At 38.4% G+C, this 27987-nt stretch overlaps 1 protein-coding gene across 2 annotated transcripts; it reads right to left on the bottom strand.

Annotated features, from left to right (window-relative positions):
• Positions 1-115: 115 nt before the first annotated feature.
• Positions 116-27490, bottom strand: FAM133B (family with sequence similarity 133 member B). 2 transcript variants are annotated; one of them, XM_044246023.1, is made up of 11 exons: positions 27372-27490; positions 19232-19329; positions 17951-18029; positions 16699-16773; positions 16530-16562; positions 16029-16091; positions 15317-15409; positions 13801-13851; positions 7636-7728; positions 5844-5885; positions 116-1695 (listed from the first exon to the last, which is right to left on the bottom strand). In XM_044246023.1, the coding sequence occupies exons 1-11, from the start codon at positions 27393-27395 to the stop codon at positions 1609-1611; spliced, it is 738 nt and encodes a 245-aa protein (XP_044101958.1). In that variant the 5' UTR covers positions 27396-27490; the 3' UTR covers positions 116-1608. The 2 variants fall into 2 exon arrangements, with proteins under 2 accessions (XP_044101958.1, XP_044101959.1); XM_044246024.1 differs by lacking the exon at positions 116-1695 and adding an exon at positions 2358-2387.
• Between the last annotated feature and the right edge of the window lie 497 nt (positions 27491-27987).

The following is a 27987-nucleotide window of genomic DNA, read 5'->3' on the forward strand; positions in this document are numbered from 1 at the left end:
TTATTTTTACAGCTAAAAACTTGGGGACATGTCTTATCCACTTTTCACCCAGTAGTGCTTCTTGATCTTTGGAACTTTAGTTGGGACTCAAAGGGAGTTGGTACGAACACAGCTATTTTTAAGTAAAATAGCTATTTATTCAGCCTCTTGTCATGCCAAAATGTTTTGTGCATATACCACTATAATTAGCACACCCTCTGTAACAGGCAAAATTGTACATCAAATTATTTTTCATGTTACCTGATTATATAAAAATGTAAAGTGAAAATGATTAATCAATTCTTTTTAACATTACTAGTAAACAATTCAGCAGTAGATATGAGGCACAAAATCTTAGTAAAATATGACACAGGAAGAGCAATAATGTAATTTTCACTTAACTTGTCATAATTTGTTATGAATATACAAAGACAAATTTCTAAAATGTTATATTTACTAAGATTCTGGCAATAGCTTTATGTAACAAGACACAGCATACCAGGCTTGCCACTCAACTTGTTTATAGTAAGTCTCAAGCTTCAATATGAAGCTGTTTAAAAAAAAAAAAAATCAAAAGCCTGCTTTGTTTACATGCTAAGTATCTTGGCAAGTATGCCATTAAACACAATAAGGAATTTAATATAGCAAGAATAAGGAGTTAATAAAAGCTAAACATTGCAGCCTAAACAAAATTCATACAAAAATAAAATAACTATTACTGGTTACATAAAATTTTCCTGACCGGTTAAAACTTAACAGTATAAAACATGCATTTTAAATCTTTAGCTATCAAGTTCAAAAAGTACCAGTGTCTATTTGAAATGATTCTTCTCCAAAGCTAAAGTATAGTCAAAATTAATTCAAATGTTATAACACATTCTAATGCTAAAAAACATTCAGTATTATTGAAGTGGAGGTGAATCCCAGAGCTTCTGGGGCTCTGTCATGCTGCAAAGGGCTGTTTCTCTGGTTCACTTAAAGCAGCAAACAACAGAGTCCAAGGATATCTAGGGGCAAGACTGCTATACCCAGCTCTGACCTCCCCATGAAGCATGGCTACTATGTCCACAAAAATAGGATGTGTGAGGATAAAAGGCACGCTATTCTGCTAGCTAAAGAGATAGCAAACCACCCCCCGCAAACCGAAAAGCTCCTTCCCCAGGTAAATAAAAGTATATCAGGGGAAAAAATTAAAATACACTTATCTACAGAGTAAGGACTTTGAAATATCAATGTAATGCCTATTCCAAAAATGTTAACTAGAATCATCTGGTAATTGCTAATTACATCTTAATGATGTATCCAGATTTGATTTCTGTTGATTTATCATTAGATACTTCTAGTCAAAATATTAACTTTATCCCCAAATATCTTAACCACTAGTACAACTGCAGTGTATTATCTCCCAGAGTTGTTAAGCACTGGAAGAGAAAAAAACAGATGTTCAAGCAGCAGGCAACAATTATGGCCCTTTCACACAGCGGCATCCAAGTGGCTACTGAATAGTCCAGGAATAATTCTAAAAACAAGAAAATTCATGCATTTTAGTAATTATGTCATAATTTTCACAGTTGAAATTTCCTTAGACATTGCACTTTCTTTATAAGGGAATCCTGATTTTTCTTAATGTTATGGCAAGTCAGGACTTGAACTAGCAGCCTTCTTTTTCTTCTTCTTACTGTGTTTCTTATGCTTCTTTTTCTTTTTTGTTTTTTCCTGTAAAAAGAGTTCCCTGTTAGACATTTCTACAGGAAAATATTAAAATTAAAACAACAATGTTACCATGGTCCTTCTAAGTTACTATGTAATTATTTCAAACAATCCAGACAACCAAGGAAACTACTCAGAACATTTCCTGAAAAGTCTCAATAATCGGTATCATATGAGGACTTAAGAGTGTTTGTTGATTTTCAAAAAGATATGGAAAAATTCTAAGTCATTAGCATGCAAAAGTAGCTTTTAAGCAAAATTTCCTATAGAAAATAAATTCTAAGAATAGTGATATCAACTGCTGTATTTCATATTGTATAGTTTCTAAAGGTGAAGAAATTGTAGTTACTAGAAAAAATCCTCATATCACAGCAAAACACAACTGTTTTTGTAAAATGACAGTTTTGGGGGACAGATATATTAAATCTGATATTTTTTAAAGTAAACAGAAACAAATTATAATGTCCTGGTAGCACTATATTAATTATGAAACTAACTAAAAAAGTGGTAAAAAAAAATATGGATGTACAGTTGAAAACTCTACTTAGCTTTTAAGTAAAACAGATGCTTTTTTTTTTTTAAACTTTTATGTAAGCTCTATGCCCACTGTGGGGCTTAAACTCACAACCCCAACACCAAAAGCTGTATGCTACACCAACTGAGCCAGCCTGGCACTCAGATGCTTAATTTTTAGAAGCCTAGGAAAAGCAATCAAATTGTGACTGGATAGAGAGCTAAAATTATGCTGAACTCTGACTCTTGTGACTATTACCGATGTAGAAGAGAAGGCAAAACTTTTAGAAACAGATATTTAGAAAGGTGGTATCAAATGACTGACTTGTTGATATTCACCAAGAAAAGAGACATGTAAAGAAAGCAGAGTTTCCTATCCATTTCCTTATCAGTTACAACCTTCAACATTCCTCCACCCCTCTCAAACGTCTCTATCACTTAGTGGCTCTAAGCTAACTTTCATCATTCTTGTCATGAGAAGCTCAAGTACACAGGGAATCTTAACAAGAGTCCCAAATCTTGTATTTGGGTCTTTAAAAAGTAAGTTTCGGGTATAGGTTACTTTTTCATAAAAGGACAGTTGACTACTCTCTTTTTAAAAGACTATTCTTGGGGCACCTGGGTGGCTCAGTGGGTTAAAGCCTCTGCTTTCGGCTCAGGTCATGATCCCAGGGTCCTGGGATCGAGCCCTGCATTGGGCTCTCTGCTCAGCGGGGAGGCTGCTTCCTCCTCTCTCTCTGCCTGCCTCTCTCCCTACTTGTGATCCCTGTCTGTCAAATAAATAAATAATCTTAAAAAAAAAAAAAAAAAAACTTTTCTTCTTGGCTTCTATGACACCTCCACCTGCTGCTTTCTTCTATCACAAAGAGCCCTTCAACTCCTGTGCTGTTCATCTTCCTCTGCTTGACCTTTCAGGGTTTCCTTTCTTTTCCACATGGCTCTCTATCTCCCATGCTATAATAACCACTTACATCCCAAATCTTCGTATCCAGTCCTATGCTCTGAACTCAAGACTGTGAGTTCCACCTGGATACCTAACAAGTATATCTAAAATTACCATAAACAATGCTTAATTTTGGGGTGCCTGGGTGGCTCAATGGGTTAAAGCCTCTGCCTTCGGCTCAGGTCATGATCCCAGGGTCCTGGGATTGAGCCCCGCATCGGTCTCTCTGCTCAGTGGGAAGCATGCTTCCTCCTCTCTCTCTGCCTGCCTCTCTGCCTACTTGTGATCTCTGTCTGTCAAATAAATAAATAAAATCTTAAAAAAAAAAAATCAAACAAAAACAAATTCTGTTTAAAAAAACAAACAAACAATGCTTAATTTTTCTCTCCAAACCCTCTTAACCATCTTAGTAAACAGCACCTCTAATTGGTCCTCTTACTTAAGGCGAAGAATCTAAGCTACATTTGACTCCACTTTCTGCCTTAACTCCACTCTCTACATCCAAAGCAGCAAGCAAGCCCTACCATCTAAGTCCACAATGCATCTCAAATCCATCAGGTTAGTCCATCTCCATCATGACCACTGTGATACAAACACTACCATTCCTAGCTTCTGTCCACTCCACCTCCTCTGTCAAAGCATTCTAAAAATGTAAAGTTGGTTCAGGTCACTTCTTTGTTTAAAACATTCAAAACAGCTTCCCAAAGCATTCTGATTAAAACCCAAACACCTTGCTTGTGATATGGCCTCTGCTTACTTCCCCACCTCACTGTATGGTACTCCTCTTTATCTACTAGATATAAGCCACACTTACCCTTCAGTTCCTCAAACAAATCAAGCTCATCCCTACCACAGGTCCTTAGCTCTTCTGTTTAGGATATTGTTCTTTTTTTCTTTTTCTTTTTCTTTTTTTTTTTTTTAAAGATTTTATTTATTTATTTGACAGAGAGAGATTACAAGTAGGCAGAGAGGCAGGCAGAGAGAGAGGAGGAAGCAGGCTCCCCGCTGAGCAGAGAGCCCGATGCGGGACTCGATCCCAGAACCCTGAGATCATGACCTGAGCCGAAGGCAGCGGCTTAACCCACTGAGCCACCCAGGCGCCCCTAGGATATTGTTCTTTTGAAATTCACATGATTAGCTCTTTCTGATAAATCCTTCCCTCCCCAAAGCCACTCTCACAAGTCACCCTCTCATCTATCTTGTATTCCATTAGAACAGCACTACCAACATCAATGGCACCTGCAGAGAGATGCTTAATTAACACATGAGCTGAATGCATGAAGCAGTGGAGTATGCAAGTACAAATCAGAATGGTCCAAAATTAATTAATATTATGCCTTAATTAATCTGAACCAAAGACCAAAGCAGTCTTCACTCAAATTATCTTTCCATTCAGAAAAAAAGTCTCTTAAATGTCACCTTGGTCTTGAAGTATATAAAATACAACTTCTGAGTTATACGTTATCAGAGAAGGACCCTCATTTTAAGAGTGAGGGAAATTCTGGGAAGGGGAAGTTACCCTCAAACTTACAAAAGATGCTGTTCTTTTCTTTCTTTTTTAAAGATTTTATTTATTTATTTGAGAGAGAGAGAGATCACAAGTAGGCAGAGAGGCAGGCAGAGAAAGAGGGGGAAGCAGCCTCCCAGCTGAGCAGAGAGCCCGATGCGGGGCTCGATTCCAGGACCCTGAGATCATGACCTGAGCTGAAGGCAGAGGCCCAATCCACTGAGCCACCCAGACGCCCCTGTTCTTATTTTTCTTTTACCTATTCCTAAGAAAATACCTTCAAAGGCCATCACCCACGCTTACACTGAGTGCTCCTAAATGACTAATGATACGGTGTGAAATTACTCTTTGATAACCTATTATCTAACTTTCCCTAGGTTGGTCCACTTCTCATTTGGTTATCACTGCCATTTTTCTTATTCTCCTCTTCCTTCTTTCTCCTTTTATACTTCTACATCTGCATAATAGCAGAGCTGGCTTTAGAAATGGTGAAACAATCATCTTTATTATTGAAATATTTATGTTGTCACATTCCTGCTTTTTCACTGCAACCTGGGCTTAGAGAGGCTTTTTCTGCTAAATGTTACCAGGTTTGGCCCACCTGGAAGTCACTACTATTAAGAATGAAGGCAATCACCATACCTAGTATTTCATACTACAGCTTAAAAAGGTCAAATTAAAGTTCAATTTTCCATTTCTAACGGTACCAAATATGGAACAAAATAAAATGAAATACTGCATAAAATACTGAAATAGAAACAGAGATGTTTGCTACCAGGATATTCTTTTCTCCGGAGTCAATTTAACTTGCTCCAATGCACTAAGTAAAGCTGAACACCACACTTCCCAAATAAATATTTACTTGGCCCCAGTAAATGAAGTCCTGTTTTTTTTTTTTTTTTTAAGATTATTTATTTATTTATTTGACAGAGAGAGAGAGAGAGAGATCACAAGTAGGCAGAGAGGCAGGCAGAGAGAGAGGAAGGGAAGCAGGCTCCCTGCTGAGCAGCGAGCCTGATGCGGGACTCGATCCCAGGACCCTGAGATCATGACCTGAGCTGAAGGCAGCGGCTTAACCCACTGAGCCACCCAGGTGCCCCTGAAGTCCTGTTTTACCATGATTCATTTTATATTAAACAAAAAGAGCTACCACTATTGTCATGCAAAAAAATAAGTGATACTTGCTATTACTTTTTCTCGTTCTTCACTGCTTTTCTTCTTTTTTGCTCGTACCTAAAAAGTTTGAATTTTTGTTGAGAAGACAAATATGTAACTTGTACTCAAGGCATTTTTTCATCCCCTAATGTACCTTACAGCTTTAGAATTTATGTGTAAAAAACATTTTGATGATACTGCAAACCTCTTATTTCATAATGACAAGTCAATGAGAAACATTTAAAGGAAAGAAAATTAAGACTTTTTAATATCTAGAGGGCTTCCTTATATTCCCTTCCAGGGCCTAAAAAACCCCAACAAGGTACAGTGGATAAAAAGCATGAGTTCTGAAATAAAAGAGACCATGCTCTGAATCCTACCTCTGCTATGTACTACCCTCAGTTTCACCATCTGTAAAATCGAGGTAATATCCACCCTCTAGTGTAAGTGCCTGGAATAAAGTTAAGTATTTCTCTTACTGTATGGTGTTCCGTAAATGGCAGCTATATGCATAGTGTACTCAGTATAAACCAAATGATTAAAACCCTTTTAAGTAACACTCATTACACCATTAGAATTTTAACCTTTAGAAGTGTGAATTTAAGACTAAATTGAAAGTTGCTAAAGCTCATGTATATTTAAAGTCTAAGTGTAACATATATTAAGTGCTCTAGAAAACACTTGGGAAATTATTATTTCTTACTGTTATTCTTGTCATAACAATGACTGGAGATGGTGGTAACTGTGCTGAATCCACGTTTAGCAAGACCAAGATCGGGGATGCTGTCATGTGATATCCAAGACAGCAGGACGCTCTAACATGACTTTTAGACAGCTTGCCAGTCATATAATAAACCTACTTGTAATACAGAAAAGACTGTATTTTGTTTCATTCATTCAGAGCTTTATTGAGAATTGTTTACCATTTTGGAAAATGTCATTGATGACAAAGCCACTGAACAGTTTTTGAAGGGCATATGTAATGCACCTGCAACAGCCTGAATTTTGTTATGTCTTAAGATTTGAGGTCTTCTAGTTATCACACTCAAACATTTATGTACTGAAATAGTTTAGTAAATCTATACAGTAGTATTTTTTCATATTTCTTTTTAAAATTCGTTAGGGGATATTAATATAAAATGTGAAGATATATACACACACATACACACACACTACAAGTTTCGATTCATTTCAATTTCATTTCAGGGGGCATTACAAAATATTGCTACAAAAGGTGGGTAATAGCCCCTATTTTACAAATGAGGAAACTAAGTCAAAGAGAGAAATACTTTAAAGATGATAACTTGCAGACCTAAAATTAACTAAGAATAGAGTACAAATAAAATCTAAGATAGGAATATCAAAGCTGAAAAGGACTATAGAAACTACGGAAACTAATTCTACTTCCTCACTTTATAGATAGGGAAAAAGATCATGCCAACATTTCTGTTCTACCTCAGCACTCTTCTACTCCCTCACTAGTAATAGTTCCAAATAAAAATAAGGGAATGTTGGGTTTCAATACAGTACATATCAAACAATATCTGTCATGTAATCAAAATACTAGTACAGGAAAAAGTAACTATTAGAAGAAAAATAGCTCAGAATAGAGATTTGTAAATATGGTTAATTATCATATTAGCTACATAATCAACTTCTAGAAAATGCAAAAATCATTCTGAAATGGAACTTCCATTTCTTTTTCACAGTGCACATACTAGAGAAGTGAGTAAATGGAATATTCATGAAGTATTTCTTTTTTATTCATTTGTATTTATTAAAAACAAACATTTTAAAGTGAAGAAAGTGAATTTGATCTTATACTTACCTCCTCAATATGATCTGATTCTGATAAGGACTCAGATGATAAAGGCTTATCTTCAGAATATATCTTTCTCTTTTTGCTCTGTCCTTTAATGTCCTAAGAAAAATAAATACATGTACCTTGACTCAAAAAGATTTAAGGCTATGCCATGCAAGTTTTGTTTCTAATTAATAATTTTCCATTATCACAAAAACCATTTGCATTTTAGAAATGTCTTATAGTTGGCTGCTCCCATGTTAGGGGCATAGATATTTAAAATTATTAGATCTTCTTGTTGGACAGACCCTTTGAGTATGATATAGGGTCCTTCCTCATCTCTTATTATAGCATTTTAGAAATGTCTTAAATTGATGACATTTACCAATTTTCAGTCTTTAAGTCCAACAGAGTAATTTTTATTAAATAGCCTGAAGAGATAATTACATGTAAATTGAGATGTAATATCCTTATTTTCTTTAAAAAAACAAAGTTTATTTATTTAAGTAATGCATATATGCAATGTGGGAACTGAACTCATGACCATGAGATCAAGAGTCACATGCTCTTCCAACTGAGCCAGCCAAGTGCCCTCTTATTTTAATTAAAATCTAACATGTCTTAAGAGACCCTGCAGATGGTGTAAGATTTGAGTCCCCTGTATTCTGTTTGGTTTCTACCCAGTGTTGGATCAGACAGGCCTAGTGCTGCAAAAAAGAAAAACAATGGGTAATTATTTGTGATCCAAAAAGATCTCTACACAGTAATAATTCCTTTCATGCATTATGAGTTTTAAATTCACATTAAAATAATGTTCATCTCTAAATATTTTTAATGATGAGAAAATATATAATTCTGGGGAAGAAGAGAGCCTAGAGGAGTACTTAGGGACTTAAATATATATACTGAGGAGGGGCGCCTGGGTGGCTCAGTGGGTTAAGCCGCTGCCTTCGGCTCAGGTCATAATCTCAGGGTCCTGGGATCGAGCCTTGCATCAGGCTCTCTGTCCCTTCCTCTCTCTCTGCCTGCCTCTCTGCCTACTTGTGATCTCTGTCTGTCGGATAAATAAATAAAATCTTTAAAAAATATATATATATATGTGTATATATATATATATATATATATATATACTGAGGAATAAACATTTCAAAATACCTGAGAGAAGTATGGCAAAACGTTAAGGTTTTTATTTTTTTTTATTTTTATTTATTTTTTTTTTTAAAGATAAAACGTTAAGGTTCTTAAAAAAGATTTATTTAGTTGAGAGAGAGAGAGAGTTACAGAGAACAAGTGGTGGGGAGGGGAAGAGGGAGAGAGAGAAAGGGGGCAGCAAACTCCCCAATTAGACTGGAGCCAGAGGTGGGGCTTGATCCCAGATCTGAGATCATGACCTCAGCCAAAACAAAACCAAGAGTCGGACGCTCAACTGACTGAGCCCAGGAATCCCAATGTTAAGATTTATTAAAACTTCACAGTGGATGTCATTTTGTTATATTCCATATACTTTTTCTGTATGTCTGAATAGTTTATACAACAAGACCAAAAAAACAAAACAAAACAAAACAAAACAAAAAAACACAAAAACACCCACACAATGAAAAAAAAATGCTCACTACCCAACTATACAGAAAAAATATATAAACTTTATATACCAGGAAGCCAATTTTGAAGATTAAACAAAAAAATCACATAGAAAATAAACTAACAGTGATCTGTATTACAGGTGATTTAATTTTATTTCTACAAATACATTTATAATTTTGTTAGAAATGATAAATGCTAACTGTAAGCAAATTCATCCAAATCCTGCTACCAGAGATTAAAAAACATGAAGATTTTTAGAAAGATCTTGCTATGTGTACATTTATAACTTTATATAGATACTTGCTATTTGGAACCTGCTCTTGTCATCCAATCCTTCCATGCCAACTACATCATCATTTACGGCTGCCTCTGACATTCACTGAAAGCATATGCCACAATTTACTTAACCCATGTTTTTCTGGATGGCAGCTATATATATGGGCTATTTGCTATTAAAAAAAAGTTGAAGTGGAGTGAAGGATACTGAATGCAAAAATCTTTACCTAATAATGTCTAAATCAAAGACCAAAGTAGCTTTCACCCAAATGTCTCCCACCCCCCACCCCTAATAGTTTATGTCACTCCTTTAGGAATCACACTTTACCAAGAAACCTCTGTTTCAGGCTTTTATCAATCCTATAAATCTCAAGATTACTGGAATACAGTCCATATTTTCTTTTAGAACTGCCTAAACATGGATTTTACCACTTTTTCTGTGTACGTGAAGTATCAATTTTCAAATTAATAAAGATTAGTTTTTAATTATATATTTCTAGTAGTTTTTCCTAAATCTGTTCATTATATTTAAATTTTGTTCATGATTTATTTATTTTTTTGGTGATCTCTTTTTGCATTAGGTATTAAAATTATGTGGTCAAAAGTGTTTTGAGTTTTGAGGCATGGGCCTTCCCTACCCCAATATTACAGTCACCCCTGTCTTTCTCTAGTTATACTTTCATATATTTAAAACTGACTTATCAGTGATTTATTTGGCCTTAAGGAGGGTCCAGTTTTATATTTCCAGCTGGCTAGTCATTTTGTCCTAAGAAAAGTCTTTTTTTTTTTTTAAGATTTTATTTATTTGACAGAGACACAGCGAGAGAGCGGGGGAGTGGGAAAGGGAGAAGCAGGCTTCCCACTGAGCAGGGAGCTGGACACGGGGCTCAATCCCAGGACCCCAGTATCGTAACCTGAGTTGAAAGCAGATGCCTAATGACTGAGCCACTCAGGCATCCCAAGAAAAGCCACTTTTATCATACATTAAACCCACAAATACTTACAAGTTTTTACTTGGGCTCTACACTGCTCCACTGCTTCCTTCCTGCCCCATTCCTGTTCCATACCACACTGTCTGATGCTTAAAAAATACTTAATGTCTAGTTAAGGTAAGTCATACCCAGGAACGTTTATTAAATCTTCATGTGCTTCTCTGTCTCCTGATCAGTTCTTCAAATTTTACCTGTATATTCTTTGTTACTATTAGAAATGGGATATTTTGGGGCGCCTGGGTGGCGCCCTGGTGGTTAAGCCTCTGTCTTCGGCTCGGGTCATGATCCCAGGGTCCTGAGATCGAGACCTGCATCGGGCTCTCTGCTCAGCAGGGAGCCTGCTTCCTCCTCTCTCTCTTTGCCTGCCTCTCTGCCTACTTGTGATCTCTCTCTCTGTCAAATAAATAAATAAAATCTTAAAAAAAAAAAAAAGAAATGGGATATTTTCATCCACTGTTAGTTATTACACTAAATTTTCACAATTTATTATTTATTTTTATTTTTTTTTTAAAGATTTTATTCATTTATTTGACAGAGCTCACAAGTAGGCAGAGAGGCAGGCACAGAAAGAGAGAGAGGGAAGCAGGCTCCCTGCTGAGCAGAGAGCCTGATGCGGTACTCGATCCCAGGACCCCGAGATCATGACCTGAGCCGAAGGCAGCGGCTTAACCCACTGAGCCACCCAGGCGCCCCAAATTTTCACAATTTAAAAATGAGTTGAAAACAATGACTGATATATGACTTACAATTACACCCTCTTAAAAAAAGATTCATTTTAGAGACAGAGAAAGCACACGAGCATGGGCTGGGGGAGGGGCAGTGGGAGAAGGAGAGAGAAAAATCCTCAAGCGGACTCCCTGCTGAGTGCAGAGCCCAGGGCGGGGCTCAATCCCAGGATCCTGAGATCATGACCTGAACTAGAGCTGAGAGTCAGATGCTTAGGACTGAACCACTCTGATCCCCTTAAAATTACACCATTTTGGTAACATTCTACATTAACTATACTGGAATTAAAATAAAAAACTTAAATATATATATATATATTACCCAGGAAGAACAATTATACCCTTTTAAAATCGTAACAGACATTCTAAACAAGATTAAGAGAAGCCATGGGCCAAAAAAATGTTCATTATGTGTATAAAAGATGAGTAGTATCCAAAATATGAAACTCCTGGGTTGCCTAGTATCATAGTCGCTTAAATGTCCCACTCTTGGTTTTGGCTCAGGTCTTGATCTTAGGGTCATGAGATCAAGCCTGGCTCTGGGTCCATGTTCAGCATGGAGTCTGCTTAGGATTCTCTCCCTCCCCTCCCCCAAGTCTACTATGTCCAAGTGAAATATTATATGACTGCCTTTAAATGATACTGGGAGGGGGGGACCCAGACCAATCCCAAATCTCCATCTCTCTCTGTGGTCCACAGTGTCCTGGTCAAGACTACCCAGGAGAGAATCATTCTTCAACTTGCCCCCCATAAGGTAAACCTCACCCCAGCTGCACACCCATTGCCCAGCACAAAGGGATTAGCCTGGCCAGCTCTTGGCGCTATGTGAAAGCTTCTATTGAAGCTCTTCCATGTAGAACCAAAACCACCTACTTGTTGAGTGGTTCTTATTAAAAAAATCAGACCTAAGCTGAATAGTCTATAAAAGAACATCAGTGTTCTAGTCTAAAAAGGTGAGGGAAGGGAAGCAATCAGCAAAATCTAGAATATAGGAAACTCTACTGTTGTCTTAAAAAATACATTTCAAGAGGAAAATTTTAAAAAAGGGGTTAAGTTGGGGCACCTGGGTGGCTCACTGGGTTAAAGCCTCTGCCTTCAGCTCAGGTCATGATCCCAGGGTCCTGGGATCGAGCCCCGCATCGGGCTCTCTGCTCGGCGGGGAGGCTGCTTCCCCCTCTCTCTCTGCCTGCCTCTCTGCCTTCTTGTGATCTCTGTCTGTCAAGTAAATAAATAAAATATTAAAAAAAAAATAAAAAAGGGGGAAAGTTATAAATTAAAGGAGACTTATGAGATTTAATAATCAAATGCCATCTTAGAATTTGCCTGGATGACATAAATCAACCATAAAAATTTTTATGAAAAAGGAGGACATTTTGAAACATTTTTATTATATTTGAAATTATTGTGAAAATGTTAATATGCAATAGTACTGCTTAATTTTTAAACATGGTCTTATATTTTAAAGATAAATACTAAGTATTTGTGGATAAAGTAAAGTTAAAATTTAAAAAAGAGGTGGGGGAAGAAATAGTGTGAGAGTTTCGTAGTAAGCTTTTATCTAGTCCTTAAATCTGCTGAATATGCAATGTTAATGTTACCTTTCATTTGTCTTAAGGTTAGCAAAAAGCAACTGGCTTTCCAAAGTGATACTATTAATACAATTCTATTTGTAAAAAACACAAAGGATAATTTGCCTCCTATACCCGATTAATAAATAGCAAGCAGGATTGTTTTAATTCCAATAAATTCCATTTGTTTTAATATAAATAAGTGCATTTTTAAGTAATCTCTACACCCAACAAGGGGCTCGAATCTACAACCCCACCCAAGATCAAGAGTCCCATGGTACAATGACTGAACCGCAGGTGCTCCTGAAGTTCCTACTTTTGATTCACAACAATAAAACAAAACAAAATAAACCATACATCCAGAAAATGTAAATTCACAGAGCTGGAAAGCAGATTAGAAGTTACCAGAGGATGCAGGGGAGGGAAGAATGGGAATTAGAGTATGGGTTGTTTTTAAGGGGGTGACGGAAGTTTTTAAACTAGAGAGCTGGTCACTGTACAACACTGTACATACACAATATTCCTTCCTCCAAATTGTAATTTTAAGGTGGTTAATAGCATATTATGTAAATTATACCTCAATTTTAAAAAATATATAAAAATACTGAGTAAAATATAGTGACTCTGGTCTACAGTTTTCTTTCAATAATTGCTTTCTTTAGGTTTTTAAGAACCAGAAAAAGATTTTTCTCTAAGATTTTGCTTATTTTATTTATTTGAGCGAGAGAGAGAAGGGGGAATGGCAGAGGGAGAGGATATTGAGCCCCACTGAGCAGGGAGCCTGATGCAGAGCTCCATCCCAGGATCCCGGGATCATAACCCGAGCCAAAGGCAAAGGCTTAACCAAATGAGCCACCCAGGTGCCCCACTTTCCTGATTTTTTTAACCTTTGATAATGAATTCAACAAATAATTTCCTTAAGTCAAAACAAAATGCTATAAAAGCAAAAGAAATAAATTTCTTAAATTAAAAGGAAGAATACATTACTGTTAATTTCTAGAAGTAAATGGAGTATTTTATGATAGATTAAAATAAAATTATAATTACCTTTTCTTTCTCAGTTGCATCCTTTGACCTTTTCTTCTTTTTTAAACTGTCCTAAACAAACAAACATATACATACATATCAATTTGAAATGTAAGAGAGAGCGTAAGGACAAAAACAGCAAAAAGGTGATTTGCTCTAGGACTGAAAAAAGTTTATTTCAATACCAGAACTTCATTCTGAAAATAAGGGAAATGTATGTCACATATATATGTATGTGCTTGTATGGCAATAAGGCTTCTTTTTTTTTTTTTTTTTTAAAGATTTTGTTTATTTAACAGAGAGAGAGAGATCACAAGTAGACAGAGAGGCAGGCAGAGAGAGAGGAGGAAGCAGGCTCCCCGCTGAGCAGGCCCGATGCGGGGGCACAATCCCAGGACCCTGAGGTCATGACCCGGGCCAAAGGCAGAGGCTTAACCCACTGAGCCAGGTGCCCCAAGGCTTCTTTCTTTATCTGGCTGTATATCAAATCTATGTATACCAAAAATGATAGACATTGTCTGTAATAACCACAGGGTTTCTTTTAAAATAAGACTTAATGCCATTTGCTTATTTTTGCCTGTGGTGGTCATATGCACTGAGGTTCTCATTCACACTGTCCTCAGAAATCCCCAAACTGATTTTTCTACTCTCCCTATAAGGAGGAAAGGTGAGAATTTCTGCTTCTGATTCTTTCAGTTTTAGCCATTAACATCCCTGAGCCTTCCTCATCCATAAAATGGATGAGGCTTATTGAGAGAATTAAGCTAACATGTCCAGTGCTCAGAACTGTGCCCAACAAATACTAGGCATCTGAAAAAGATTAACTATCCGTATTAGACTGACTCTTCTGTCTTAAAAGACAAAGAGAAAACCAACATTTACTAACAATTTTCTAGATGCCAGGCATTTTGTCAGAAATCACACTAGGACAAGTAGAGATCTGCCCCCAAACGAGTTGTTTTGTTCTCCTGGGGTTCTAGAACAGTGTTTGTAAAACTGTGGTCCAAAGACAAGCCTGTATCAGAATCACAGGGGACAAATGTTAAAAATGTAGACTTCTGAGCCTAAAGCAGACTTACTAAATCAGACTCTCTCGACATGAGGCCTAGGAATCTACATTGCTATTGCAACCTGCATGTATTTCTTATTACCACACATGTCTGAGAGCCAATTATGTTTCACAGTTCTGGACATACAAAGCAGGTGTAGGTATAATGGAAAGGACCCTGGACCAGATAGTAGAGTATGTTTTTTCTTCTGAACTCTCACTTCTGTATGAAAATGGGAAAAACAATGTCTGCCATGTTTATTATAAAAGCTGTCATGGAAATGTTGAGACATGAAGGTATATGTGGAAGTATTTAGAGAGCAATAAAATCCCATATGTAAGAAAGATATTAAGTTTATCAACTGAGTGGCACAGTCCATCAAAGTACAAAAAATAGCATCTCATCTGTAAACTGACAGCAATTTAAGATAGGATGACCTAAAAGGAAAAAAAAAATGTGTTTGTTATCCAAAATGTTGCTGATTTTACCTTACTGTCCGATTCAGTTTCTGACATGGAGCTTTCAGAAGATTTATGTGAACGGTTCTTCTTTTTCTTTTTCCTTTTTCCTTGTTTTTTGTCCTATATAAAACATTTTTAGAAACATTTGCTTTCTCTTTCAAAAATATAATCGATGCATTTTATTAATACCAAAACTTTATCAACGAACAAACTTAAATGAAAGAACCAGCTTGCAAGTGCATGTTTTACATAATAATTTTTTAGGCAAACTCTATGCCCATGCGGGGCTTGAGCTCACAAACCCAAGATCAAGAGTCATGTGCTCTACTGACTAAGCCAGCCAGATGCCCCATTCATAAGTAATGCTTAAAATGTAACTTATATTAATCTTCCTGCTTTATTAAAAAAAGTCAAGTAATTTAAATCACATGTAACCTCTAGCATCAAGTCAAATAGCATTTTAGATTTTTAGACTCCATTTCTTTTACTGATGTTTTTAAAGAGAATAAGACAAATTTAGGAATTAATATATATATTTATATCTAAATATATACTTAAATACCTAGTTATTTATTCATATCAGTGCTCTCAGTTATGGATAATTAACCAAAACCTGGAAGCCAAAGTTTCTAACAGGTATTTCATAATGGATCTCCTCTTGTCATTAAAAAAACAAAAACAAAAACAAAAAAACAAACTAGAGATTATTATTTCATAAACCATTACAGGCAAGTCTTACCTCATCTTCAGAATCTGAAGAACTGCTGGAAGAATCAGAGCTTGATGAAGAAGAAGATGAATACTTGACCAAGCACAAAATAATTAAAGCTTGTGAGATGCAGGAATTATTTTTCTTATCACTAAGTCTCTCAAATACTTAACAAAATCAATCTAGTGGTTTGAGAGATCTACACAGATGCTTTAAATATTAAAATGTCAAATATCACACTCCCCACACTCCCTCACATACAGGAAAAAGGCTCAACAAAGTAACAACAGATATGCCAAGGGTAATCAATGTTCTCTCTTTCTCTCCCTGACAACAACAGAGTTACCAGGATATAAGGAGGTAAGTGCTTTTCTTTATACTGCTAATAGAATAAAACCCACCCATAACTACTAAAGGACTTCAAGACTCCTTGACTCATTTACAGTTAACATACAGATCATAAAAATTATTCTTACTTTTCTTGTAGGCTCTTAATTGTAACATTTAGAAAAATGGAAAACTTTTGCTCACCCTACCAGATTTCTTCTTTTCTTTTTTCTTTCTCTAAAAGCAAACAAATAAAAGTACAAATCTAAATATGTTGATGTGAGTTTTTAAAATTATCTATTGACAGTAGGACACAGATTATGAAAACCCAAACAGGACATTAAAAACAGCATTAAGCTCAAAATGGCATTACCTGTCTTTTTTTGGATGAGCTCTCACTTCCACTTAGTAATTTCTCCCTGTGTTTTTCTAGTTCTTTCTTCCAGTTCTGCAAAAAGGTTATAAACACCATCAGAGGTCCTTGTAATACACCTAATATAGACAGCCACTACTTCCTTTCCTCTGTCCTCTACTACCTCTCACCATCTTGGCCTCTAAGTACAGGGAAAAGTACAGGTGCCGGAACCCTGTCACCAAAAGACCCTTTACTAGCTCTTTTCTCCTTTACGAGCTCTTTTCTTTCTTTCTTTCCTTCCTTCCTTCCTTTGACAGCGTGGGGGGGGTGGGGTGGGGAGTGGGAAGGAGAGGGAGAGAGAACCTTAAGCAGACTCTGCATGGAGTCTGAGGTGGGGCTGGATCTTACAACCCTGAGATCGTGACCTGAGCCAAAATCAAGTCAGCCGCTTAAGCCACTGAGCCAAGCAGGCACCAGCCACACTAGTTCTTTTATTTAAAAAAAAAAAAAAAAAAAAGATTTTATTTATTAGAGAGAGAAAGAAAGAGAGACAGAGAGAGTGCTTGTGCATGCAAGCAGGGAGAGGAAGAGAGGGGAAGGGAGATGGATAAGCAGACTCCCAGCTGAGCCTGAAGCCTGACATGGGGCTCAATCCCTAGACCCTGAGATCATGACCTGAGCTGAAATCAAGAGTTGGCCATCTAACTGACTGAGCCACCCAGGCACCCAGCTCCACTAGCCCTTTTCGAAGAGGGTATTAAAGAGTGGGAGTTCTACACTGTATATTGAGAGGAATAGTCAGTATTATCAGTGAGGCTGAGAACTTTTTCTTTTTAACGAAGATGGTTAGATTCTATTTCCAGACAGTAAAAGCTGAATTTATCTATCCATCCATCCATGTATATTTTTTAAAGATTTTAAGTAATCTCTCTACCCAACATGGGGGTTCAAACTCACAATCCTGAGTTCAAGAGTTGCTCACTAAAAAAATAAAAAAAGAGTTGCTCACTCTACTGAATGAGCTAGCTAGGCAACCCTGAATTAATCTACATTGTAGCTGAAATACTACACACGTTTGTAATCAAAACAGGCAAACATTATGGAAATCTCAGGGTAATATAAGCACACGGGGGCATGGGAAGCTAAAGAGAAGTCAATTTTAGAAAACCCAAGATGACATAAATTACTGTAATATGGTATTCCTCTTTTTATTTTAAAGAAATCATACATTTAGGGTGCCTATTTTTTCAAACAAGTACTATTTACAAACCTCATTCATTTTTTCTTCAAATTCAGCCAATGCCTTGGAGCCTTTCTTTTTCTTTTCTAATTGTTCTTTCACTTCTTCCCTTAAAAAATAGGAAACAAGTAAGTTTTCAAGCAATTCCTATTAGAGGTGGATGCTTACAAACAGAACAAAAATTTCATAAATAAAAATTTCTTAATATCCTAATAAACCTCCATTTCAGTGTTGATATGTTTAAATTATTTTGCTCACATCCTCCTTAATAAAATATTATGAATACACTCTGTCAGATACCACTGATCATTCCTTTTCTAAGTATGGATTATAAGAGCTAATACACCAAACATCTGAGCACTTACATACAAGTGGCACTGTTTTTAATACATGCTACTTTAATCCTAATAATCCTGTGAGAAAACACAGTATTATTACTCCTATTTTACAGAAAAAGAAGGGAAGCTTGAGGACGGTATAAATTCTTCCTCAAGTCCCAAAGCTAGTAGTTTCAGTGTTAGGGTCAGCTAAAGTCTATTTAAACTACTATTTTTATACTAAACATTAATTTTATAATGCACCTCCCATACGGGACAGAAGAGTTGATACAGCATGCCTGACAGCTTATTCCTAGAAAGGCCCATTTACGAGTTTAGCCCTGGCTGGCACCTGGGAATTTAGATTCTGGAAAGGTCCTTACCATTCCCTCATAAGAGTAGCTCACTGTACGAATACTACTGTTGAGGGTGATCACCTGCATTTCTTTGGGAGTCTGGAATTTTGACACCTGATAGGCAGAGACTGACCCGTCCCCAATAAAAGCCCTGGGCACACGGAGTCTCTCACAGACTCCTCTGGTTGGCAACATCTCAGATGTGTTAAGACAACTCATTGCTGAGGTTATAAATTCATCCTATGTGATTCCACAAGAGAAGAAGCCGTACAAGTCTGAGCCTAGTCTCCCTGAGACTTCACCCCATGATCCTTTTCCCTTTGTTGACTGTGGCTGGTACACTTTGTAATAAATCTTATCCAAAAGTACATCTATCTGGGAGTCCTTCTACCTCTTTAGAGGTAGAGAAGAGAACGGTATGAAAGGTCATCTGGTAGCTATACAGGATGGTGGGTTCTCAAATACTTGCTTTACAGTTATGCATGATGCGTGTGTTTCATACACTGACAAGAAAGCACCTATGAGTATCACTTCAAAAATTATGTGTGACAACTGATTTGCAAGCAGTAAGAGTTATAACAGTAACCTTTAAAAAAATTACAAAAACCTTATAAATGTCTAAATTGTTTTACAAATACCAGGTAGGCCTTGGTCGATTCAGATAATCTTGGATCGTTGGCCCCGAAGACTGGATTGGACCCCTTGATCTGGCCATTGCTATTGGGTTCATATAGGCCTTGAGGAAAGAATAAAAATTAACTCAATTAAAAAAATGAAAATGCAAATGCTCACTTACTCACCAAGCATGCTTTATTATAAATGCATACTATGTCTAACTAAGCATGAATAATCTGACTAACCAAATTTTTGTTATAAAAAATAAATTTAATGGTCTACTAAGTCTCACAAGTTTGGGAGGTGAGTAATATCGCTATTTCACAGAAAAAAAATGTTTTTCACCAGAGATTTAATGAAAATAATAGTGATACCTCTTTCTTACTGTAAGATTACTTTATAATGTCTTCTCCTAAAGCCCGATAACCCTGTAAGACTGTAACACTATGCTCACCGGCAAATGAAGAAACTTAGTTGTGAAGAAGTTAAAGATATAACTTTTTTTTTCAAAGATTTTATTTATTTATTTGACAGACAGAGATCACAAGTAGGCAGAGAGAGAGGCAGGCAGAGAGAGAGGAGCAAGCAGGCTCCCTGCTGAGCAGAGAGCCCCGATGCGGGGCTCCATCCCAGGACCCTGGGATCATGACCTGAGCTGAAAGCAGAGGCTTTAACCCTCTGAGCCACCCGGCGCCCCTCTACTGTATCTTTTATCTCAGAAAGTATACTATGCCATACTGATGGCAATTTGTCTTGCCAACTTTTGACACCAAAAAATTAAATTATGCATAGATAACAAAAGAAAAAAAAAAACAGATAAAGAGGACTTTATAAAAATTAAAACATTTGTGTATCAAAGAACACTACCAAAAGAGTGAAAAGACAATCCACAGAATGAAAGAAAATATTTGCAACTCATATTTAATAGGGAATTAATATCCAGAATGCATAAAGAAATCCTACAACTCAACAGCAAAACCCCCAAATGATCCCATTAAATGTGCAAAGGACCTGAATAAACATTTCTCCGAAGAAGATATTCAAATGTCCAAGAGCACATGAAGAGATGTTCAACTCACCAGTCACTGGGGAAATGCAAATCAAACTACAATGAGATGCCACCTTGTACCCATTAGGATGACTACTACCAAAACCAGAAAATAACACATGCTGTCAAAAAGAGGGAGAAACTGCAATCTTTACACATTGCTGGTGAGAATATAAAAGGGTGCAGCTGTCATGGAAAAGTTGGTTTCCTCAAAAAGTTCAACAGAGAATGACCAGACGATCCGACAATTCCAACTCTAAGTGGAACTGAAAAATAACTGAAAGCAGGGACTCAAACAGATACTTGTACACTCCTGTTCACAGCAGCATTATATAAGACAGCCGAAAGTGAGAACAATCCAAATATCCATCTACTGATAAATGGATAAACAAAATGTGGCACATACACAAAATGAAGTATTACTCAGCCTCAGAAAGAAATGACATTTGTGAGCCTGAGTGGCTCAGTCAGTTAAGCATGTGACTGTTGATTTCAGTTCAGGTCCCGATCTCAGGGTCATGAGATTGAGCCCTGCATCTGGCTTTGTACTGGACCTGGAGCCTTTTTAAGATTCTTTCTTTCCCTCTGTCCCCCACTTTAAAAAAAAAATTTTTTTTTTTAAATTTTAAAAAATTTTATAGCTGTTTATTAAGATGGTATCTTGGTTTTTGGTTAACTTGCTTTTGCTTTTCATTTGAGAAATCTTGGACACCTTTCCATATTAATAACTATAGATCTACTCTTTAGTGGCTGCATAGTATTGATTTTGAGGGTATACTTTATAATGCATCTCAGTTTGATAGCTCTTTGTGTACTTTCCATTTTCCCTATTTTTGTAATTTAGTTCTGAACATCCTTGTATATGTTTGCATTCTTTGGAAATGAACAGTTTTTACAATTTTAAGCTTAAGATACTTCTTTCTTAACTGCTACTAAAATTATGTCATGGTACCAAAGGAATGAGACGATGTTAGATGGACAGACAGATAATCTCCTGTTGTAAAATGATGAGCTTGGCTTTGCACATTGTACCTGCTTCTGGTTAGGATTGTCAGGGTCATTAGTAGGGCTAGCAACTCTTCTGTTGCAGCCTCCATTGGTTGTTGTATTTTCACATGAACTGAGTGAAATTCTTAGCAGAGGCAGCTGAAGGAAATATTTGAGAACATAACAGTTGATGTAAAACATGTCACTATATGCCTCTCTGTAAAGAGAGTTGAATTTGATAGTCACATCTAGCCCTAGTCCTGTAAACATCCCTGACATTAAGAGCTCTAGAATTAGTTCCTGTCTGTAAGAAAACTATGTTAATGGATTTTTCATCCCAAGTAATTAGTTAGGCAGTATCCAGTTGAATGGAAGTAGTTTTCAGTATATTTGTTTATAATGGTTTTATACTGTTTGCTCTGCCAGAGAAATCTGGAAATATATAACCCACAAATTTTTTTTTAAATATTTTATTTATTTATTTGACAGAGAGAGATCACAAGTAGGCAGAGAGGCAGGCAGAGAGAGAGAGGAGGAAGCAGGCTCCCTGCTGAGCAGAGAGCCCGATGCGGGACTCGATCCCAGGACCCTGAGATCATGACCTGAGCCGAAGGCAGCGGCCTAACCCACTGAGCCACCCAGGCGCCCACCCACAAATTTTTTTAAAAATGTTTACAGATTTTTTTTTAAAGATTTTATTTATTTATTTGACAGACAGAGATCACAAGTAGGCAGAGGCAGGCAGAGAGAGAGGAGGAAGCAGGCTCCCCGCTGAGCAGAGAGCCCGATGTGGGACTCGATCCCAGGACCCCGAGATCATGACCTGAGCCGAAGGCAGTGGCTTAACTCACTGAGCCACCCAGGCGCCCCTATAACCCATATTTGTTATTTGGCAAATACTGGTTATTTTCACAGGTTTTGTTAAATAAAATGCAACAAATACATTAACATCCTTTCACTTCCTTGTGAACATTAAGTAATGGGTTTAAGGTCTTAAAATCAACTTTGGTAGTAGTCATTTTCAACCACAATTTTTTTATTTAAAAAGTGGAAGAAAAGAATTAAAATTTTTAAAAACTGGAAGAGTTTTGGGGCACCTGGATGGCTCAGTGAGTTAAGCATCCAGCTTTTGATTTGAGCTGAGGTCATGATCTTGTTATTGTGGCATTCAGCCCTGTGTGGAGCTTCGTGCGCAGTGAAGAGTCTGCTTGTCCCTCTACCTCTGCTCCTCCCCAGCTCACGCTCTCTCAAATAAATAAATGAAATCTTAAAAATAAGTAAATAAATAAAAGAGTTTTTGTAAATACTTATTGGATTGGGTTAAATTTCGAAAACCAGGGGTGGCTGGGTGGCTCAGCTGGTTAAGCATCTGCTTTCAGGGGCGCCTGGGTGGTTCAGTGTGTTAGCCTAATTTTGGGCATAGAGCCTACTTAAAAAAAATAAAAAAAAGAATCGTAACACATTTACCACATTTGACAGTCTTCAAATATTTTAGCATGTATCTTAAAATCACATTAATTAACATTTCTATGTGCCTTAATGTCTATTGTGAAACTGCTTCCCCAAAGTACATACCAGTTTGTCTTAGGGTTTACTTTTCGGGGGAAAATTAAATAGTAAAGTAATATATTCACATGCTAAGACTATTATAGATGACTTATGGTACTATCACATGAGCTTTCTGTCTATGCAATAAGGTTTAACTTTCAAGCTTTTTTTTTTTTTTTTTAACTTTCAAGCTTTTGACCATAAACACTACCCTTAGTCTGCATAAGTACATTCCACATATCTCAATTATTTATTTCAACTGTAACAGCAGTATTTATTAAGTGCATCTTACGTGTTAAGTTCCTTTGCAAAAACACTTGATGGTCTATGCTCATAAACATTAAGCAACAATGCTTTTTTAAAAAATTAAGATTATTTATTTATTTATTTGACAGACAGAGACCACAAGTAGGCAGAGAGGCAGGCAGGGAGGGGGAAGTAGGATCCCTGCTGAGCAGAAAGCCCGATGCATGGCTGGATCCCAGGACCAGGATCATGATCTGAGCCAAAGGCAGAGGCTTTAACACACTGAGCCACCCAGGGCACCTGCAACAAGGCTTCTTTTTACTATGCCCAACAGAAAGGTTTTTAAGACAGAAGAATTAATTTTCTTACAAAGAGAAAGCCTTTTCACATACTATGTATCAGTATGAAAATTTTTTTTATAGATTTTATTTATTTATTTGATAGAGATCACAAGTAGGCATAGAGGCAGGCAGAGAGAGAGGGGGAAGCAGGCTCCCTGTTGAGCAGAGAGCCCGATGCGGGGCTCGATCCCAGGACTCTGGGATCATGACCTGAGCTGAAGGCAGAGGCTGTAACCCACTGAGCAACCCAGGGCCCCGAAAGACAGTATTCTTAACACTAAGGGGGTGAATGGTTAGGCATCGGTTAAAATATAGAAAGTATGCAATTTCCTAAACTGTCTCACTATGACTTAATCACTTTAAATACTGTGATCTTATAAATCAAACACTTGTATTCATATGTAATTAGAAATGTCTGTGGCTCCAAACTGCTGCATGAGTTTGGGTAACAGAAAACAAACTCTTTTTGAAACTCAGGATATTGGGGCACCCAGCAGGCTCAGTCGGTGGAGCACACAACTCTTGATCTCAGGGGCTGCCAGATCGAGCCCCACGTGGGTGCAGAGAGTACTTAAAAATAAAATATTTTTAGGGGCGCCTGGGTGGCTCAGTTTGTAAAGCCTCTGCCTTTGGCTCAGGTCATGTCACATCGGGGCTCTCTGCTCAGCAGGGAGCCTGCCTCCTCCTCCTCTCACTCTCTGCCTGCCTCTCTGCCTACTTGTGATCTGTCAAATAAATAAAAAAATCTTTAAAAAAAATAAAATAAATAAAATCTTTTTTTTTTCTTAAAGATTTTACTTATTTATTTGACAGAGATCACAAGTAGGCAGAGAGGTAGGTGGAAGGGGTGGGGAGGGAGCATGCTCCCTGCTGAGTAGAAAGCCCAATGTAGGGCTTGATCCCAGGACCTCAGCTGAAGACAGAGGCCCAAATACACCGAGCCACCTAGGCACCCCTTAAAATTAAAATCTTAAAAAAGAAACCCAGGATGGAAAACTGGGCTCAAGGGAATACAAGTGGGCAGGTACTAAAAAGGATGCAAGAACAAAATGTGCAGACCTTCATTTGTTACTTTGATTACCTATTTTTATCTAGAGGATACATCTGTTTTAGAGGGCAAAAAGTAACAAGAATATGAGGGAAACTTCTGAAAATAATGGGGACAACCGGTGGCCATCATGAATTTATGAACACTTTACAAATCTTGAGAACTAAAATGTTCAGTTAAAAAAAAAATGTTTAAGAATGTACAACACCTATAGTGAACCCTGATGTCAAGCATGGACTACAGGTGAAAATAATGTGTCAAGAGAGGTTCATCAATTTTAACAATGCACCACTCTGCAACAGCTTTCAAAGTAGGTGAGGCTGTGCATGACTGGTCCTGGAATACATGGGAACTCTCAGTACTCAAGGCTCAATTTTCCTATGAATCCAAAACTGCTCTAAAAAGTAAAGTCTACTTTATTTTTTTTTTTAAGATTTTTTTTTATTTATTTATTTATTTGACAGACACATCACAATTAGGCAGAGAGGCAGGCAGAGAGAGGAGGAAGCAGGCTCCCCGCTGAGCAGAGAGCCCGATGCGGGACTCGATCTCAGGGCCCTGAGATCATGACCCGAGCCAAAGGCAGAGGCTTTAGCCCAATGAGCCACCCAGGCGCCCTAAAGTCTACTTTAAAGAAAAAAAAAAAAAAAGATTTTAAGTAATCTCTACACGCAAGGTGAGGCTTGAACTTAAAACCCTGAGCTCAAGAGTAGCATGTTTTGCCAACTAAGCCGGCCAGGTGCCCCAAAGTAGTCTTTTTTGAAAACAAAACAAAACAAAACCTTCGACATAGACTTCATGAGTTTTTTAAATTTTATTTTTTTAAAGGTTTTATTTATTTATTTGACAGAGAGGGAGATCACAAGTAGGCAGAGAGGCAGGCAGAGAGAGGGAAGCAGGCTCCCTGAGAAGAGAGTCCGATGTGGGGCTCGATCCCAGGACCCCAAGATCATAACCTGAGCTGAAGGCAGAGGCTTACCCACTGAGCCACCCAGGCACCCCTATGAGTTTTTTTAGAAAGCAATTCTATCATCTTTAGGACTATGATTTTACTATCAATGTAAGAAGAAAAAATACCATTATTTTCAGAGGCAAACAATCCTTTTATTTAAAACCAAGAGTTACGACGTACTGAACTTTGTATCAGATGACCCAAGTTTTGGTCCGAGTTTATACAGTTCCATCTCCTCCATGCAACGAGGAGACTAAACTAGACAATCTGTCTTCTAACTCTTGATTTCATGTTTTCATTCCCACAGTCTTTCAAGTGCAAATAAAAAATCTTACCAGAACACTCTGTGCCATAAGAGCATACCAAATAATAAGCAGAGCCCAGAGTAATTATCAAAACGTTCTAGTAAATGAAGCTAATTTGTAAAGTTTCAAATGCTTCAAAGGGATATGTAAACCAACACTTTTCCCCAGTAAAAGAAAACAAAACATCTTAGGTCTCTGTATGAAATGGTATCCAAGGTCTGGTGATTTCTAAACATTCAAACCCTCAGTCATTAAAGAATCAAAACACTCTTAATGCCTCAAACCTAAGGATGCTCCAGCAGAACACCATTTCAACTCTACGAGAATCAGGATATCAGAACAAGGTCTGACCTACGGTCATTCCTTAACCTTGTAAGGCTCACCACTGTGGTTCCTAGACATCTTTGATTATGAAGGCTATATAAAATTAAAACACACGTTTTGAACATAAGAAATGCTCTCATTTCATAAAAGTAATCGCTCTTTTAGCAGCTCCCCCCCGCCTGAAAAGGCAATAATCACTGAACACAAAAGTTCATTAAATTTAGTATATTAACTTTAATAACTGCATGTATGTATGTAATGCATTTATTTATGTTTTGCTGCTCAGTGGCTAAAGCTCTGTCACAGATAAATTCCAGGAACTGTAAGGCTGCAACCTATTATATTTACCATCCATCCAGTCTGATTTATAATCTGGACTTTCCAGACCAAACTAGCAGCCATGAAGAACGCCTCCTTCCCCCTCTTGTCAAAAGCACCTTCTCTTTTGAATGCCTTCAGAACCACGAATCTCCATCATCAAGTATTTCTTACTCTCTGCTATTACTTACTCCTGTGTCTCCTTTATCTCATTTACTACAACAACAACTTTCATGCCAAGCATTCCCTGGCCATCTGCCTTCTGAGGTATTTTGCAAAGTTGTGGAGAACAATGACACCCCTTTAGAGACGAAGAAACTGAAGCTCGGAGAAGAAAAGCAATTCGTCTTGGTCACTCAACTCCCGAGGGTCCAAAACTGACACGCCAGTCCACGCCTGATTCCAAAGACAACCGTCTGCACCCTTCATTCTTACACAGGGCCTACTAGGTGCCAGGTCGTGGTAAGTGCTGAGGACACGAAGCCCAATGCTTCCATGCTGGTCCTCAAACGGGAGGCTGCCTCCGGCTAGAACTGGGCGCGCAGCAGGCCCACGGAAAGGAGCCGCACCCGAGGCCTCCACGCCTCCATCCCACCTGCGTGCGCCCCGCAGGGGCCAGAAGCCAGGGTGAGCGGTCCCCACGAGAGGGCGAGTCCCGGCGCCTCCAGGGGCCTCATACTCCGGACGTACACCCAAGAGGAGACGAATTCCTTGAGCCGTTGTGGCTCCAAAAACTGGGCACTGCCAGCCCGAGTGCGGGACGAGGGAAAGGAGCCAGGAAGCACCGACCCAAGGTGCGGCGGGGTTGAGAAAAAAGGGTGACAAGAGAGAGGAGAAGAGAGGAGAGAGTGGGGGGCCCAAAGGCGCCAACTGCGTGCGCGGCGCACGCGCGTCTGGGGCCGGCGGGGATGGGGGGAGCTGGGTCGCCCGGCTCGAGGTCCAAGCGCCGCCGCTGACCCTCAGGCCCCGTCGGGAAAAGCAAGGGGCTCCGCTCTCCTGCCGCCGGCTCCCGCGTCGCCCCACTGTTTTTCCCACCAGGTACTCACCACCCGATTGTCCCGCTTCCCCATGGTGCAGGACTGAGTCCACAAACGCCGAGTGAGAAGAGGCCAGAGAGCGGCCGAAAAGGGCCCGCCGGAGGTCCTTCTGCCGACTCCCTTCCCTGCCCAGAGAGAGGCGCCTTGCGGCCCTAGCGGCCGCACCCGGCCACAGCGCCACCTACCGCTGCGGAGGAGAGGCGGGAGTCTGCGATCACCCGCGGTTCCCAGGCTTCTCCCGGCGGATTCCAGTCCTCCTGGCGGATCCCAGCCCAGGAGAGGCGGGTACTGCTCTTCTCGTACTGCGGGCTCACCAAGGCGACACACTCCCGTTCGGCATTGGACTGTTTTACTCTCTTCCATTTCTGATGCTCCGAAATCCTCATTCTAGGGGATACGAAGATGATTCCAGTACTTACTATGGGCTTAACATAGCGCAAGTGCTGGCAGTAAAGTGACCACCAGGACAGACTGGGTCCCTCAACAGAGTCCATCATCAAGTGGTGAGGGAGAAGACAGTACTGTCACAGATGTCGCTAGAGAAATGGGACTTTATGTTCAATTATTGAACATAACATGCATAAACATGCATTAATTGCACACTAATTGTTGAACTTCTTTTTTG

This window comes from Neovison vison, chromosome 4 (assembly GCF_020171115.1).
Source record: "Neovison vison isolate M4711 chromosome 4, ASM_NN_V1, whole genome shotgun sequence".
NCBI classification, from domain to species: Eukaryota; Metazoa; Chordata; class Mammalia; order Carnivora; family Mustelidae; genus Neogale; species Neogale vison.